At 43.6% G+C, this 14,934-nt stretch overlaps 1 protein-coding gene across 1 annotated transcript in view; it reads left to right on the top strand.

The window, feature by feature from the left end:
• The first annotated feature begins 3,288 nt into the window (after window positions 1–3,288).
• METTL21C (methyltransferase 21C, AARS1 lysine) overlaps window positions 3,289–14,934 on the top strand; it is a 39,675-nt gene continuing 28,029 nt past the window's right edge. Inside the window, exons 1-2 of the mRNA XM_056560491.1 lie at window positions 3,289–3,632; window positions 7,455–7,609. Of these exons, the coding sequence (XP_056416466.1) occupies window positions 3,452–3,632; window positions 7,455–7,609 (336 nt within the window). The 5' untranslated portion in view covers window positions 3,289–3,451. The remainder of the gene's footprint in view (window positions 3,633–7,454; window positions 7,610–14,934) is intronic.

Genomic DNA, 14,934 nt, shown 5'->3' with positions numbered 1-14,934 from the left:
CCCATACACTATGATGCCAGTCTCCTGTGCATGTAATAGATGTGCCCTTCTCCTTGGTGTATATACAGAGCTGCTCAGCTACAGCCCCATACACTATGATGCCAGCCTCCTATGCATGTAATAGATGTGCCCTTCTCCTTGGTGTATATACAGAGCTGCTCAGCTACAGCCCCATACACTATGATGCCAGCCTCCTATGCATGTAATAGATGTGCCCTTCTCCTCAGTGTATATACAGTGCTTAAAAAGCTACAGCCCCATACGCTATGATGCCAGTCTCCTGTGTATGTAATAGATGTGCAATTCTCCTCGTTGTATATACAGAGCTGCCCAGCTACAGCCCCATACACTATTATGCCAGCCTCCTGTATATGTAATAGATGTGCCCTTCTCCTTGGTGTACATACAGAGCTGCCCAGCTGCAGCCCCATACACTATGATGCCAGTCTCCTGTGCATGTAATAGATGTGCCCTTCTCCTCGGTGTATATACAGAGCTGCCCAGCTACAGCCCTATACACTATGATGCCAGCCTCCTGTATATGTGATAGATGTGCCCTCCTTGGTGTATGTACAGAGCTTCCCTACTACAGCCCTATACACTATGATGCCAGCCTCCTGTGTATGTAATAGATGTGCCCTTCTCCTCGGTGTATATACAGAGATGCCCAACTACAGCCCCATACTCTATGATGCCAGCCTCCTGTGCATGTAATAGATGTGCCCTTCTCCTTGGTGTACATACAGAGCTGCCCAGCTACAGCCCTATACACTATGATGCCAGCCTCCTGTATATGTGATAGATGTGCCCTCCTTGGTGTATATACAGAACTGGCCAGCTACAGCCCCATACACTATGATGCCAGCCTCCTGTATATGTAATAGATGTGCCCTTCTCCTTGGTGTATGTACAGAGCTTCCCTGCTACAGCCCTATACACTATGATGCCAGCCTCCTGTGTATGTGATATATGTGCCCTTCTCCTCGGTGCCCAGCACATGCTCCTATAGCCCCATACACTATGATGCCAGCCTCCTGTATATGTAATAGATGTGCCCTTCTCCTCGGTGCCCAGCACATGCCCCCATAGCCCCATACACTATGATTCCAGCCTCCTATGTATGTAATAGATGTGCCCTTCTCCTCGGTGCCCAGCACATGCCCCTATAGCCCCATACACTATGATGCCAGCCTCCTGTATATGTGATAGATGTGCCCTTCTCCTCGGTGCCCAGCACATGCCCCCATAGCCCCATACACTATGATTCCAGCCTCCTGTGTATGTAATAGATGTGCCCTTCTCCTCGGTGCCCAGCACATGCCCCTATAGCCCCATACACTATGATGCCAGCCTCCTGTATATATGATAGATGTGCCCTTCTCCTCGGTGCCCAGCACATGCCCCTATAGCCCCATACACTATGATGCCAGCCTCCTGTGTATGTGATAGATGTGCCCTCCTTGGTGTATATACAGAACTGGCCAGCTACAGCCCCATACACTATGATGCCAGCCTCCTGTATATGTAATAGATGTGCCCTTCTCCTTGGTGTATGTACAGAGCTTCCCTGCTACAGCCCTATACACTATGATGCCAGCCTCCTGTGTATGTGATATATGTGCCCTTCTCCTCGGTGCCCAGCACATGCTCCTATAGCCCCATACACTATGATGCCAGCCTCCTGTATATGTAATAGATGTGCCCTTCTCCTCGGTGCCCAGCACATGCCCCCATAGCCCCATACACTATGATTCCAGCCTCCTATGTATGTAATAGATGTGCCCTTCTCCTCGGTGCCCAGCACATGCCCCTATAGCCCCATACACTATGATGCCAGCCTCCTGTATATGTGATAGATGTGCCCTTCTCCTCGGTGCCCAGCACATGCCCCCATAGCCCCATACACTATGATTCCAGCCTCCTGTGTATGTAATAGATGTGCCCTTCTCCTCGGTGCCCAGCACATGCCCCTATAGCCCCATACACTATGATGCCAGCCTCCTGTATATATGATAGATGTGCCCTTCTCCTCGGTGCCCAGCACATGCCCCTATAGCCCCATACACTATGATGCCAGCCTCCTGTGTATGTGATAGATGTGCCCTCCTTGGTGTATATACAGAACTGGCCAGCTACAGCCCCATACACTATGATGCCAGCCTCCTGTATATGTAATAGATGTGCCCTTCTCCTTGGTGTATGTACAGAGCTTCCCTGCTACAGCCCTATACACTATGATGCCAGCCTCCTGTGTATGTGATATATGTGCCCTTCTCCTCGGTGCCCAGCACATGCTCCTATAGCCCCATACACTATGATGCCAGCCTCCTGTATATGTAATAGATGTGCCCTTCTCCTCGGTGCCCAGCACATGCCCCCATAGCCCCATACACTATGATTCCAGCCTCCTATGTATGTAATAGATGTGCCCTTCTCCTCGGTGCCCAGCACATGCCCCTATAGCCCCATACACTATGATGCCAGCCTCCTGTATATGTGATAGATGTGCCCTTCTCCTCGGTGCCCAGCACATGCCCCCATAGCCCCATACACTATGATTCCAGCCTCCTGTGTATGTAATAGATGTGCCCTTCTCCTCGGTGCCCAGCACATGCCCCTATAGCCCCATACACTATGATGCCAGCCTCCTGTATATATGATAGATGTGCCCTTCTCCTCGGTGCCCAGCACATGCCCCTATAGCCCCATACACTATGATGCCAGCCTCCTGTGTATGTAATAGATGTGCCCTTCTCCTCGGTGCCCAGCACATGCCCCTATAGCCCCATACACTATGATGCCAGCCTCCTGTGTATGTAATAAATGTGCCCTTCTCCTCGGTGCCCAGCACATGCCCCCATAGCCCCATACACTATGATGCCAGCCTCCTGTGTATGTAATAGATGTGCCCTTCTCCTCAGTGCCCAGCACATGCCCCCATAGCCCCATACACTATGATGCCAGCTTCCAGTATATGTATTAGATGTGCCCTTCTCCTCGGTGCCCAGCACATGCCCCTATAGCCCCATACACTATGATGCCAGCCTCCTGTGTATGTGATAGATGTGCCCTTCTCCTCGGTGCCCAGCACATGCCCCTATAGCCCCATACACTATGATGCCAGCCTCCTGTATATGTGATAGACGTGCCCTTCTCCTCGGTGCCCAGCACATGCCCCTATAGCCCCATACACTATGATGCCAGCAGATACCACAGAGCTGCTGCCTTATGTATTCTATTGTGTCTCCTGCAGGACGTGGATGAGATCAGTAAGCAGTGGTCCCCCCCCTCCTTGAGGACAGGAGCACAGTCTCCATACCCACCTCCCCAGCATCAGCAGCTGCCAGCCTGCCCCCAGCCCTTCCTCCACACAAGATAAGAACCAGGGGATGAGGTGCTGTGTCTGATCCCCGCAGCCTGCTCGTCTTCACCCTGGGATCAGGGACTTGCTATGGATGCTGAGTTTTTGGAGTGTATGCCCTGTGTGCAGCCTGAGCTCCCCGCTGCAGAGGAGGAGGACAGCAGGGAGGGAGCTGATGAAACTGTGGGTGATGAAGAAGGAAGAGAGCAGCTGGATGTGCCAGGCGACCCCGAGTCTACAGAGACCCCTCTACTGGGGGGCGATCAGAAAGGTAGGTACATAGTGACCTGTGCCCATGCCACAAGCAAATGCATCTACTACAGTATCAGTCAGTCGTCACTTGTCACTGCAAGGATCAGCTGCCCCCACCCTGTAAGGATGTCCATACATCAGTCTACATTTACTGTTCTTCCTTCCAAATAATATGGACTTTATGTCACCTATATTCAATATAGCTTGTAGTATTCCTAAACTGGCACACATATGACAGGATGGTGCAGATGAAAGGATGGAGACTACCTGTAGATGCCAGCAGAACTTAATCTGCCAGCTTGAGGCACAGTGGTGTGATGAGTCCTAACATAACATGGAGGATACTCCTGTATGGCAGTGGTGTCCAAACTGTGGACCTCCAGCTGTTGCAAGACTACAACTCCCAGCATGCCCGGACAGCCAACGGCTGTCCGGGCATGCTGGGAGTTGTAGTCTTGCAACAGCTGGAGCTCCACAGTTTGGACACCACTGCTTTATGGTAATAAGCCAGGGATGGTGGGTAGATGCCATGCAGATGTGGATGCAATGAGAGATGCCACAGCATTGTTGTATTATTTCACACAATGAACGATGAAGAAGCACAGTGTGGTTTTATGTTGATTTTTTTAAGCTTGTAAATGAAATCCTTATTTATCCAGAATGTGTTCTTGTTTTATTATAGACATGGTCAGAAATAACCAGGATTCCGCCTAACATCCAAATACATGTGTCTTTTGATACACAGATAAGCAGTTCATGAATTTTCTTTGTCCCTTATTCAGCTGTCACCTACAAATGATGGCCCATATAATGAATGAGTTGTCACCAAGCTTTTCATGGATTCTGAACGGCAAATAAAACTACATTGCTGCAAAGTGATACCGCTAAGGAATTCATGTAATTCAGGGTCTATGAAAAGCTGAGTAACACTGCAAAGTGTCCAGTAGTTAGTAGTTGTCAACGAGCATACAAGAAGATAGAATACAAATACAAGAGAATACAAATCCTACAATAACTCCGCCACCGCGGTATAGGCTACCCATATAAATATATCCTACAAATGAATAAAGGGTAGACTTGTCTGAATATCACATAATATAATCTTTATTGAAATCACACAAAACAGATAAAATCACATAAAAAGCACAAAGAACACGGCAAGAAAATAGTACCCACAGGATAATGATGGAATCTGCTGGCTGGGAAAAAAAGTTTTCGTCCTGGGATAGATGTGAATAATATAGGGGGTAAAGTGTTAAATGCAAAGTGCAAAAAAACAGCTAACGGGTCAGAGCAGCATTATATACATTGCAACAAGTCACTCCCGGCAAAAAAAAAAAGTGCCAAAGTGCACACTAAGAAAGTATTTGTTTAGCATACATGTAAATAATTGCACAGTAGTATATTGCACAATCCCTTGGCCCAAAAACTCCCCCCCCCCCCCAATATAGACTATATAGAAAAACGGGGAACAATGCAGAGCCCGACAAAATTCGCCTCCCCCCCGGGTAAATAGACCCGCCAGCACCACAAGGTAATGATTGTGGGGCTGGCTGATCTATTTGGCACTTTGGCACTTTTTTTTGCCAGGAGTGACTTGTTGCCATGTATATAATGCTGCCCTGACCCGTTAGCTGTTGTTTGCACTTTGCATTTGTCACTTTACCCCCTATATTATTCACATCTATCCCGAGAGGTAAACTTTTTTCTCCAGCCAGTAGATTCCATAATTATACTGTAGGTACTATTTTCTTGCCGTGTTCTTTATGATTTGTATGTGATTTTATCATTTTTTTCTGTTTTGTGTGATTTCAATAAAGATTACATTATTTGATATTCAGTCGAGTCTACCATTTATTCATTTTTAGGATATACCTCTATAGATTGTATAGAATTATGATAGAGGAAAAGCAGAGACCTTAAATACACTGCTCAAAAAAATAAAGGGAACACTAAGATAACACATCCTAGATCTGAATGAATGAACTAATCGTATGAAATACTTTCGTCTTTACATAGCTGAATGTGCTGACAACAGAATCACACAAAAATGATCAATGGAAATCAAATTTATCAACCCATGGAGGTCTGGATATGGAGTCACACTCAAAATCAAAGTGGAAAACCACACTACAGGCTGATCCAACTGTGATGTAATGTCCTTAAAACAAGTCAAAATGAGGCTCAGTAGTGTGTGTGGCCTCCACGTGCCCATATGACCTCCCTACGACGCCTGGGCATGCTCCTGATGAGGTGGTGGATGGTCTCCTGAGGGATGTCCTCTCAGACCTGGACTAAATCATCTGCCAACCCCTGGACAGTCTGTGGTGCAAGTTGGCATTGGTCGATTGAGCAAGACATAATGTCCCAGATGTGCTCAATCGGGTTCAGTTCTGGGGAACGGGCGGGTCAGTCCATGGCATTAATGCCTTCCTCTTGCAGGAAGGCCAACCGCACCAGCATATGGTCCCACAAGGGGTCTGAGGATCTCATCTCGTGACCTAATGGCAGTCAGGCTACCTCAGGCAAGCACATGGAGGGCTGTGCGTCCCCCCAAAGAAACGCAACCCCACACCATTACTGACCCACCGCCAAACCGATCATGCTGAAGGATGTTGCAGGCAGCAGAACATTCTCCACAGCGTCTCCAGACTCTGTCACGTCCGTCACATGTGCTCAGTGTGAACCTGCTTTCATCTGTGAAGAGCACAGGGCGCCAGTGGCGAAATCTTGGTGTTCTCTGGCAAATGCCAAACATCCTGCATGGTGTTGGGCTGTAAGCACAACCCCAACCTGTGGACGTCGAGCCCTCATACCACCCTCGTGGAGTCTGTTTCTGACCATTTGAGTGAACACATGCACATTTTTGGCCTGCTGGAGGTCATTTCGCAGGGCTCTGGCAGTGCTCCTCCTGCTCCTCCTTGCCCAAAGGCCGAGGTAGCGATCCTGCTGCTGGGTTGTTGCCCTCCTCCAGCCTCCTCCACGTCTCCTGATGTGCTAGCATGTCTCCTGGTAGCATCTCCATGCTCTGGACACTGTGCTGACAGACACAGCAAACCTTCTTGCCACAGCTCGCATTGATGTGCTATCCTGGAAGACTGCACTACCTGAGCCACTTGTGTGGGTTGTAGACTCTGTCTCATGCTACCACTAGAGTGAAAGCACCGCCAGCATTCAAAATTGACCAAGACATAAGCCAGTATAAAGGAGGTTCCCACACTAATTAAAGTGCAGATTGTAGGGATGTGCACATCCCTACAATCTTCACTTTAATTAGAGTGGGAACCTCCTGTATACTGCTGACTCCACATGAACATGTGAGTGAAGGGTTGAAGCTGCAGCCAAAACGGACTCTCCATAATTATCATCCGAGCCTGCAGAAAGTGAGTGTCCATTGAATTTTCTGAGTGTTGTGCCTCGTTCATTGCACAGTGAGTTTTATCCTACCTGTGGATCTTGTTATCTATTTGGGAACTCTTGCACATTTGAGTATGTGTGAATACAACCTAAGGGTCAGTTCACAACATTCATATTTTTGCTGCAGATTTGCTGCAGCAGATTTTGCTGTCAATTGACTTCAATGGGTAGCAAAATCTGCTGCAGCAAAAATAAGGATATGTGAACTGACCCTAAGGGTATATTCCCACATAAGTATTTTGCACATATTTGATGCTGCAGATTTGAAGTTGCAGATTTTATGCTGCAGAGTTGTGTAACCTACATAATTGAAGGCAGCATCAAATCTGTATAGGATACTGTACATGTGAAACTCTTAATAAAAAATAGTATAGTGTTGAGGTGAAATGTTTTTGAAGTCATAAAATGTTTTACTTTCTTATAGGCATCATATGTAACAATGAACAATCTGTCAAACCCTGCAAGCAATGGATACCCACTATCTACTCCTGTTTTGGGAAAGAACATCTCTGGTATGCAGGGTATGAAATTATTATACAGGAATCCATTGAAAACTACGGAGGAGTAATCTGGCCGGCAGTGAGTAAAACACCTGTGAATGATTTGTATGCACTGTGTGTATTTGTGCAGTGGTCTTTATTAAATTGATGGAGCGGATTTACAATTACAAATTCACCAATATTCTTCCATCATTTGCACCAAAAAAAAACTGTCTTACCACAATTATTATTAAGTTTAAGACATTTTTCCTCCTTATCAAACAAAGAGGCATGGCTTTCATTAATAGAGACGTGGCTCAAAATGTGGCAACAGCTTGGCAAAATGTTGGCAGAGTTTAAGCCAACTAATAGTTGAGGTTAAACTTAAACTAGACAGTCTAAGATTTGACACATTTATTAAACATAATGAAACACTTTGAAATATCTGGTGCATTTAGACTGCCTAGTCTAAGTTTACACTGTCTATGAATTAGAGATTTTTGTTATTCGAGGATACTGTGTTAGTAACTCAGTAAAATGGGAAGAAACCTACTCACCATAAAGAGCGTCAGACATATATCAACTATTCAGAAACTGATGTCCATTTCACAGCCATTCCCTACTACCAGATATAGAAAACTACATATCAGTTGTTAGTTGTCTATTGTTAGGGACTGCTACGTCATTTTCATACATTCATAGTTTTGTCTTTGTTGATTATATCAGCAACAACTAAATAAATACTGATCAAGGTTAGAATCCCTAAAGAAATGATGTCGCCTAGATTTATTTCCCTGGCCATATATGCTCTTTTTCTAATCTGTTTCTATTTTCGGATTTTAATTTTAATTTGTTTATTTATTTTTGTGCATTATTATAGGGTCTGCCATCTTGCTTAAGGCTGTTTTTAACAGCATTTAGTGATATGCTTTACAGCAGGACGCATGGACCATAGACAACAATAGACAATCTATCCCATTCACATGAACTTGAGGCACTAGTGGGCACTCTGTCTGATCTTTTCAGAGGTCATTCTACAGGGAGGGGGATGCAGATCTCTGTTGTGATGGGTGGTGGCTCTAATGTTATCTATATATTGGTGTCACCTTTCATTGTTCTCCATTCTGTGCTGTGAAGAAAGGCATTACTAGGAAATGATCTGTACAGAACAGGAATTCTCAGATTAGTGTTAGGCTTAGTGACCAGAATGGAAAAAATAGATAGTAAAATGGAAAATTAGAAAAAAAAAAATATGGTTACCATAAAAACCTGATTTATACAACAAGTGATTTTCTGATGATGCATTCCCTTTGACAAACCTATAGTTACTAAAGACGGAATCCATTTGAATACCAGTACTTTTTTTTCACAGTGGGTGTAAAAGGGCCCGAAAAACGCAAAAACTTCTAAATATAATCCATGCAAATGCATAATATAATAACATACTTAATACATTCAGACTAAACTTGGAAGAACACAGTAAACTTTTTAAACCATGAACCATGCAAGAACAAGATAATAAAAAATTAGACACGGAGAGTGATCTCATGCACTTGTTATCCCTTCTTTACCCATTACAGAACTTTTTAAGAGCTACACTTTGAAAGACTTGTCATTTCCATTACGAGGCATAAGGCTTTTTTCCCCTCATATACCTCCACATTTCTTTTCATAATTAATTTCTACAATAAAAATACCGGCACTCCTATGGCGCTGTCATTCACATTATTGCTTGTTTCAAAAGTCAAGGCTTGCCAGCTTTCTACAGACACCCACAAATCGTGAGTCAGTGCCTGAAGTGTAGGAGTTAGATGTAAGTGCTAGAGAGAATAATCAGGAACAAATGTTCATTAGAAAGGTTTAAAAAGGAGATTTATCCTTCTTTTCAAACTTAGGGATTTTATATGACAATTTTTTCAACTTACTTTTGCTTACATGCGACCTATTAATCAAATAGTCGAACGACTTTGATAAATAAATTGCACGTATGCAAAATCCGGGAAATCCGCTTCCAAAAGCATTTTTTAAAGCAGAAAAGTTTTCCCTTATGTTAATAGCCAAAGTTTTTTATCTACCCTTTATTACCAGAAACGTTGCTAGAGAGTGACGGGGAGGGGGGGGTGTACCGCATCGGTTGACACCCTGACTGGCCTGCCTGGCACTAAATAGCTGCACTATCCTGCAACAACCCATCCACCCTCCTCAGAAATTAAAAAATATTAAAAACGTACTATGCCGCACCATGAATATCCGTACTCTGGAGGCTTTATTGTTTAATTTTGACCCCGTATTTTGTGACGTTGGTGGGGGGGGGGGAGTCTTGAGTCGCTGCATTGAGGCCAGAGTTTACATCAGGAAGGAAGACAGCGCAGCATCAACAGGCACATAAACAGTAGTGAAACCACAAAAAAAAAAAAAAACGGCTCGGTACGTTACCCACTCCAAAATGTGCATGAAGCTGTATTACTATGGATGTTTCTTTTTTTAAGGAAACATTTTTGTGCCACATATGGGTTATTTACATAGTCTGTAAAAATTCTTACACAATTATTTGGTGCCTTATTCTATGTTAACACAACATTAATTTTTTAATTTAGTGGGTACGCCAGCAGGAACGTGTCCTAAAATTAACAAGGTGTGCAGTGTGAATTTTCAACCTTAAAATGAATAGTTATTAGTTATATAATTATTTTTTTATATAATTAATATTAACATTAATTTAGTAGCTTTGTTTCATGATGCAGAACAAGAACAGTTGTTAAAGTGGGTTTTAATGTCCTTTTCGGCAGACGTATGCACTTTCTGTAAGCCAGGTTGGACCTGGAATACATATGCCACTTTTAGATGGAGATGCAACTTTTTTTCTTCATAAATAGCGACTATGGCATTTGATAAATACATGACCATTGCAAAGTTTAAAAAAAATTACTACGTGAGCAGATTTCAGAAATGTGCTTTGGAGTAATCAAAAATAAAAAAGTTGTAGTATGTATAGAAAAATCGCACGTGCGCAAGTACGTGCGACTTTTTTAAACAAAAAAATCTACTACGAACTTGATGAATCTCCTTCTAAGTGATTTATTTCATTTGTGCTCGGGGCTTCACACTCATGCTCATGATTACAACGATACATACATACCTGTATGAAAGACATTAAACTTAACAAAGCGGTCAGAATTGTGCCCATAACCGCGACGGAGGGCACGCCTTTAGTGGGCATACCCTGTAATGGTAAATTGAAAAAAGGGAGGGTTGGAAGGGGTCTGCAAAATGTCATGTACGCCCGCCGCCTGTAGGTGCAGGGGCATTATATACCCCTGCCTCATACCCACAACTACTTAACGCCACACCTAGAAATGCAGGGGGTGGAAAATACTTCTATGCAGTGTATCCCCCTGCAGACAAGGCAGGTATGAAGGGTATACAACCACCTATGTGTCATGAAGTTGTTGCTCTGAAGATGTGTCAGTAACAACAACTGTGCAGTGCATTCCCTGCAGACGTGGCAGGTAAGGGGTATGCAACCACCTATGTGTCGTGATGTTGTTGATCTGAAGACGTGTCAGTAACAAACAACTATGCAGTGCATGCCCCTGCAGACGTGGCAGGTATGAAGGGTATACAACCACCTATGTGTCGTGATGGTGTTGCTCTGAAGACATGTCGGTAACAACAACTGCGTAGTGCAACCCCCTGCAGATGTGGCAGGTATGTTGGGAAAATAACCACTTATGTGTCGTGATGTCATTTTGCTGGAGACATGTCTGCAACAATAACATGGTGCGTGCCCTTGAACAAAAGGTAGAGGCTGAATATCAGATGTCAACATACAGTGCTGCTATGTAACCGTAATACTGAGTTAGTGACTAAAATGTGGTACAACTACTACAGTAACTTGTATGACCTATCAGCTGCAGGAACAAATGCCAGTATAACAGCGTAGTAGCGTATGCACGTGATATGAACTGTAACACGCGAGGTAAACTAACATTTGTGCAGTCTGCTGCTCCAATCCTAGCAATGAGTAATACTGACTTGGTAGCGTACATGATACAATTAGTATTGCTAGTAAATATAAGACTCCGTAAATAGCCGGAACTTCCGCTGAAAATAACAGACATAGTAGCACAACTGGAAAACATATGCGTGATTTAAAAACATTTCTAACACATGCGTGGGGTAAAGGCTAAAGTAGTGGGAGTGGGCTATTCAATGTATAGATGTGATGAAACTATCAGTATGCATGTAAATTCTAGCATCGACATCTGTATGTAAACATATCTTTGCACAGTAAATGGTCATGGACGTATGACTATATGAAAGCTAAGAACCTATGTACCTTAAAAATGCTGTGTATGACTGCACAGTGTAAAAGAACATAAAATGCTATCAATACTTACAGTATAGCAGTATAAATATTATGAATGTGTGCCCGGAATGAATGCTATGCAGTTATGTACCGTATGAATACTATGAGCCTATAAAACAGTATAAATGCTATGAGCATATGTACCGTATAAAGCTATGAGCATATGTACTGATATGCGTGAAAGTACCGTATAAGCTATGACCGTTTGTACAGTATAACTACTATAAGCATGTGCATAGTATAAAACTATATAAATCACCAGCTGACCAATACCAGTGAAAGAGGTGTCTAAAATATAACTTTTATTTCCATCCATTAAAATACTAAAAGCAACACATGTTTAAATATTGTGCTTGTATTTTGTTTAAAGATACCAAAACAAAAAAAGAGAGCTGTTAAGGTATATCTAGGGAGTGCTATAATGTTAGCACAAAAGCACCTCCCAATTTTATTTGAGTATAAATATTACAACTCAAATAGTTAGGATTACTCCCTTAGTCATCCATTTCTGGTGACTAGTTCACCCAACGCGTTTCCGTCGCCTTTTTAAACGACGTCATTAAAGTATATGCCAGAGTCCGGTGACCCATAATATATTCATCAGACAGTCAGAGATTACTTATAATTCCTATCTGATACCGTCAGATGTGCTCTCAATCAAAGGGGATATAGCAAAACATATGGGTATGCCCCTTTAACATTTGAAGTCCTCAGCCAGCAGGGGTTTGCCCTGTAAAAGATAAAAATATCAACCAGCAAGTCGTGCAACAATCACATATATGTGCCCCCATCCGGGTAGTATCATCAGCGCAGCATTGTTCACTCACTTATAACCCTCCAGCTGGTGTCCCTACAAAACAAAAACATATCCCTATTCAATATTCCAATCCTAGGGAGATTCCTGCAGAGAGAAAACATTCTCCAAACCGGAATTACTCACAGTTCTGAGTCTTCTTATGAGGTTAAACGGCAGCGCGCACTCTTGCAGTCGGGGAAGACGGCGTCTGACGTCTTATGCAGAGGGACCGCTACGTCACATCCGATGCGCCCGCCCTTCTTCCCTTGGCGACGTGTCCCTGAGCGGTGCATAGTAACATGCACACGCCGGACGTGTATTAACTCTTAGTGGTCCATGCAAAAGGTCAGTAGGTGCATTAGGTCAGTAGGTGCATTAACTTGGTCAAGTTAATGCACCTACTGCACCTACTGACCTAATGCACCTACTGACCTTTTGAATGACCAAGTTAATGTACCTACTGACCTTTTGCATAGACCACTAAGAGTTAATACACATCCAGCGTGTGCATGTTACTATGCACCGCCCAGGGACGCGTCGCCTAGGGAAGCAGGGCAGGCGCATCGGATGTGACGTAGCGGTCCCTCTGCATAAGACGTCAGACGCCGTCTTCCCCGGCAGCTTAACCTCATAAGAAGACTCAGAACTGTGAGTAACTCCGATTTGGAGAATGTTTTCTCTCTGCAGGAATCTCCCTAGGAGTGGAATATTGAATAGGGATATGTTTTTATTTTGCAGGGACACCAGCTGGAGGGTTATAAGTGAGTGAACAATGCTGCGCTGATGATACTACCCGGATGGGGGCACATATATGTGATTGTTGCACGACTTGCTGGTTGTTATTTTTATCTTTTACAGAGCAAACCCCCGCTGGCTGAGAACTTTAAATTTTAAAGGGGCATACCCATATGGTTTGCTATATCCCCTTTGATTGAGAGCACATCTGACGGTATCGGATAGGAATTATAAGTAATCTCTGACTGTCTGATGAATATATTATGGGTCATCGGACTCATATATTTTATGGCATATATTTTAATAACTCTTGATGTTCTGTAAAACTCCCCTGATGACGTTGTTTAAAAAGGCGACAGAAACGCGTTGGGTGAACTAGTCACCAGAAATGGATGACTAAGGGAGTAATCCTAACTACAGGGTTGAATTACTGCTTGCCTGAACGGTTCAGTCTCACAGCCTTTGAGATCGATCTGTTCAAAGCGATCCATAAAATCAACCTTAAAAAGTTTTTTCTCAATGAAGAGCACAATTCCGAATGCAAAATGGGTGAAATTCCAGCTTTTGTGGGCCCTTTGGGGTGCAGTTTAATTGATAATATGTCTAAAGAGGAGATTGACTGCCTGTTGGGGAACTGATGAAAGAACAATTTGTATTTTCTAGTCAAGACACTATAGAAATCGCTGACTTTGTCAGTGGTGTCAAATCTAGATTCAATCCCCCCATAGCCGCAGTAAGTAGTCTTGACTTATTTTACTATAAGGTTATTGAAGCGGTACGGGCTTTTATATATCCAAAAGATGCTCCCAATCTATCTCATGCTGAAATTGAGGCCCTTCGGTGGTTAAAATCACAGAAAGTCATCATAGTAAAAAAGGCAGAAAAGGGCGGTAATGCCGTCCTTATTATGGAAGAATACTATAAAAGAGAGGCTTTAAGCCAACTAGGAGATCAGCTTACTTATTTGAAATTGGGTGAAAATCCCACTTTAAAGTTTAAATTCAGTTTGCAGACCTCTCTGAGAAGATACGTTGAGAGGGGTACCATTTCCAACTGCACTGAAGAGAGACTGTTGCCGACCCACCCCAAATTTCCAGCATGGTATTTTTTACCAAAAATTCATAAGACCTTAGAGTCACCTCCTGTGAAACCCATAGTCTCCGGGGTGGGGTCGGTAACAGAATCTCACGCTATTTGGATTGGCTCCTCCGCCCTATGCTTAGACATGTCACCTCCTTAATTAAGGACACCGACAAATTTTTGGCAGCTCTGGAGGGATTACACTGGCATTTCTCCTCGGGTCTGACGTAGAAAGTCTTTATACCAGAATCCCCCAGATAAAGGGCACATAATGCATTAGGGACCTTCTACTTAGATAAAGATAGGGATTTCATCGATGTTATTAGTGACGCCCTCCACTTTGTGTTAAGTCACAATGCCTTCATATTTGATGACACCTGGTATGACCAGGTAAATGGGATGGCGATGGGCACGCCTGTGGCATGCACTTTTGCCAATTTTTACC

Source organism: Hyla sarda, chromosome 2 (genome assembly GCF_029499605.1).
Source record: "Hyla sarda isolate aHylSar1 chromosome 2, aHylSar1.hap1, whole genome shotgun sequence".
Classification (NCBI taxonomy): domain Eukaryota; kingdom Metazoa; phylum Chordata; class Amphibia; order Anura; family Hylidae; genus Hyla; species Hyla sarda.
Note: the sequence above shows the minus strand (reverse complement) of the source record. Positions and strands in the feature narration are given on the sequence as shown.